Below are 3,890 nucleotides of genomic sequence, written 5' to 3'. Positions count from 1 at the left end.
TGTTGGCTTGGGTTTTTTTTCCCCTCTTTTATCACTGCACTTGGTTTATTATAACAATTACAAATTGCAATGTTGATCCGACTCTTGCTCTGTCTGCCTTCCCTTACGACAGCCCCCTTCTCAGATCCACCCTATCACTGCAGATAGTTTTTTCCACTGAGGTCGACGGGATTTTTTTTTTTTTAATTATTATTCCTTTCCAGAACAGCTTCTAGTAAAGGGAAATAAAATAAAAGGAAAGAAAGCGCAGAGATTAATTCAAATCTCCACCAGATGAACTGTGTTTTTTAAACGGGGAGAGCAAGGCGAAATCCTATGCCCAGCCACCGTGACCGTGGTTAAAGCCTTACCGGAGCTGAGGACCAGAGCCCCCGGGACAGGGACCGGTCCTCAGCGCCTCGGCGGCGACGCGGGCAGGCGATGCTGGGCCCCAGGACCTCGGCTGAGCCGCCGGAAAGAGTCTGGGGAAAAGTAGGTGAGGTCTGAGCCGACCCGCCTAAACCCCACGAGTCCCCCCTCGTTGTCACAAGACGCGGGATTAGCGCATTGCTGGAATAGCTGTCTGTTTACAGCCCGGAGCCCCGCCGGCCGGTAAACACTTTCTAATTGAATTCTAATCACATTCAAATAGCTCCATAACCAGCCTCAGCTGCAATTCATAAAACTTTAATTGCCATCCATAAATCCTCACATTCGCCGAGTGTGGGATGTCCCTAAAAGCACTGTCGCATCGTTCCTGCTCGGGACCATCAGGGAGAGGAGGGGGGCGAGCAGGGCTGGGGGTCCAGCCGGCCCCTGCTCGGGGTGGGGACGAAGACGAGACAGCGGGGCGAGACCTGGCCCCTCTTTTAGCAAGGCTGGAGTTGCACCGCTGAGCCTCGCTGGTTCCCATCAGAAGGCGGGCAGCGGGTGTGTTTTGCTGGGTTTTAACAGCGGGAGAATGAGTGTGCGGGGCGGGGGAGGTGGGGTGTAGGATGTCTGCGTCCCGGTCCGGCCTTTCTGGGTGATAACCGTCTCTGCAGGCGTTACGGCTGTCGATTGACCGCCCAGGCTCTGGCAATTAGGCGTAGTCCGCGTTTTCTGCTTTAGAGCACAACTGTCTCTTCCCTTTCCCGAGTCATGCGGGACGGGATCCGCCGTCGGTTTTAAACGCCGCTCCGCATCCGCCGAGCAAGAGCGCGCTCGCCCTTCTGTTCACGATCTGTATCTTCTTAAACTCTCATAAAACAGGTCACTGGAAAAAAATCGCGTAATATGCTGCGAATACCTCGGCTTTTTAATGCAATCTGAAATACTCCGGAGCCACCGACCGTATTTAGCTGTTTATCCAATTTTACTTTGAATGATTGCTTCAGCAAACTTGGTGGAGATCAAAGCATCGCCCCTCCACCCCCCCCCCCCCCCCCCCAAACGTTCGCCTTTCATTAGCGCTGCCCACCGCAGCCCTGAAGCGGGCGGGGAAGTTCACTGGGAAGTTTTCCGTTTTGGTACCGTTCGGCTGAGAGGTGTCCAGATATTTGAAGGCTTTGTCCACTGGAGTAATTGCTAATTGGGCGAGACGCACTCGGGGTGGAAAGGACGAGAAGAAAAAAAATTAAAAAGAAACAAAAAAAACACTTGACACGTACAGACACACACACGCGCGATCCCTAACTTTCTATCTATGTCTCTCTGTCGGTGACCCTGGCTCCTCCCGTGCGGGAAGAGTCTCCCGGAGGGGTCCTGCTGCAGGGATTGGGCTGGGGATAGGGAATGGGAGTCACGGCCCCTCAGGTGCCACTTTACCCGCGGAGAGTGGAGGGTGTCGGCGTTGACCCGCTTGTTCCAGCGCATCACCTGCTCTCCTCCCCTTCCCGCGGGGAAAAGAGCGTGCTCCTGGGGAAAAACCGCGACCAGAAACTCCCTCCGACTGCTTTAACCTCCCCCCCCCGGGTGTGCTGCCAGGGGGACGTGCCTGCCAGCCCGATGTGTGACGGGGCGGTGGGGCAGCCGCCCCCTCCCCGGTTTCCCGGCTCCTATAATTTATCTGGGGCGGAGGGGAAGGGCTGAAGTCATCCGGCGGCGAGCGAGCACGCAGACTTTGGGGAGGCCCCCCCGCTTTGCTTCCCCCCCACCCCCCAGCCTCTCCTGCCGGCCTGGGAAGCCAGGGAGATTTAGATCTGCAAGGCTTTCAGCCATCACGTGTTTAAATAGTTGATATAAAACCCCGGCGCAGGGGATCCAGGCGGGGGGACTTTAAGACCAGCCCTCTCCAGGGACCCTTTTGTTCGGCTCTCCAACATAAGCACCTTCTCGCCTCGCCGGGACTTCAGTGGCAACTTGGCCGAGCAGGACAAAAAACCCGACGTGGGGAGAGCCGCCCCCGGCTCCATCCGCACGCCCGCCGAAATGTCCCGCTCCTTCTATGTCGACTCCTTAATCATCAAAGACTCCTCGAGGCCGGCTCCGTCCCTGCCTGAGCATCACCACGGCCAGGACTTCTTCATCCCTCTCAGCGTGCCTTCCCCCCTCGTCATGTCGGTGTCGGGCCCTGCCTGCCCGTCCCGCAAGACCGGCGCCTTCTGCCTCTGCCCGCTCTGTGTCACCTCGCACCTGCACTCCTCCCGCAGCGGCGGCGGCGGCGGGGGTGGCGGAGGCGGCGGCGGGGCCGTCCCGCTCCTCAAGAGCCAGTTCCCTGCCGCCGCCGCCGGCGAGGCCCAGTGCTGCCCGCGGGCCGGCCACGCTCACCACCCGCCGCCGCCCCCGCCGCCCGCCGCTGTCCCCACCGCCGCCGCCCTGGGGCACCCGGCGCATCACCCGCCCGCCTGCTCCGCCACCACCTACAGCGTCAGCGACCCCCGGAGGTTTCACTGCCTCGGCATGGGTAGGAGCCCCGGGGCCACCGGGGATGGAGTGGGGGAGCGGGAGAAGGGGTTCCCCCGAGGGGAGCGGCTGCCCCGGGGCGGAAAGGTGCGGGAGAATGTCTTCCCACCGCTCTTTTTTTTTTTTTTTTTTTTTTTCTTTCCCCTTCCCCCTTTTCCCCATCCCGCTGAAGTTCTTGCTTCTCTCCCCTTCCAGGAGGGTCCGATTCCAGCCAAATTCAAAACGGGAAAAGGATGAGGACAGCTTTCACCAGCACCCAGCTCTTGGAGCTGGAGAGGGAATTTTCCTCCAACATGTACCTGTCTCGGCTACGGAGGATCGAGATAGCCACCTACCTCAACCTGTCCGAGAAGCAAGTGAAAATCTGGTTCCAAAACCGGAGGGTGAAGCACAAGAAAGAAGGCAAAGGCACCCAGCGAAACTCGCACGGGGGCTGCAAGTGCAGCACCGGCCAGGGGCATTACCCCAGGTCGGAGGATGAAGAGTCTCTCTCCCCCTCCTCGGCTACCGAGGAGAAAGAGATCTCCCCGCTCTGAGCCCGGCCCCGCAACTCCGCTCCCGCCCCGTCGGGTCCCGGCCCGCAGCCGGCGAGCGGCTCACCTAGCCCCGCAACCCCGGGACAGGGGCAGCCCCCGGGGCCGAACCTCCCCCCGCCACCCGGGAGTTTCTTTCTCATCCCTTCGCGGTACTAGAGAGAGACGTATAAATCCGTTTTGGGAATGTAAATGTTTTAGTGGGGAGAGTGCAGCTAAACCCTTATTTGTGTGGCCCCCGGAGCGGGCACCTGCTCTTCCTAACGTGTGAGACCGCACCGGCCTCGCACGGCTCGGGGTGTCTTCCCCCCCCCACCTTCCCCCCGCCAGTGTAAAGGAAAAAAAAAAAAAAGAAAAAAAGAAAAAAAAAGCCAACATATTTGGAACCGAAAGACGAGACATTCAAAAAACTGAAAAGCAAACAAAAACCTATAGGGCTGAGAACCTCCTGGACGGACTTCTGAACAAAAATAAGGAGATAAATGAAGATAAGTC

The 3,890-nt window shown here is 58.5% G+C and overlaps 1 protein-coding gene across 1 annotated transcript; it reads left to right on the top strand.

Moving 5' to 3' along the window:
* The first annotated feature begins 2,388 nt into the window (after window positions 1-2,388).
* Window positions 2,389-3,567, top strand: GSX2 (GS homeobox 2). Its single transcript, XM_086747353.1, has 2 exons — window positions 2,389-2,863; window positions 3,058-3,567. Exons 1-2 carry the CDS (start codon window positions 2,389-2,391, stop codon window positions 3,396-3,398), a joined length of 816 nt encoding a protein of 271 aa, XP_086603479.1. The 3' UTR covers window positions 3,399-3,567.
* The last annotated feature ends 323 nt before the right edge of the window (window positions 3,568-3,890 follow it).

Source organism: Chlamydotis macqueenii, chromosome 4 (genome assembly GCF_036417535.1).
Source record: "Chlamydotis macqueenii isolate bChlMac1 chromosome 4, bChlMac1.mat, whole genome shotgun sequence".
In the NCBI taxonomy this organism is placed as follows: Eukaryota; Metazoa; Chordata; class Aves; order Otidiformes; family Otididae; genus Chlamydotis; species Chlamydotis macqueenii.
Note: the sequence above shows the minus strand (reverse complement) of the source record. Positions and strands in the feature narration are given on the sequence as shown.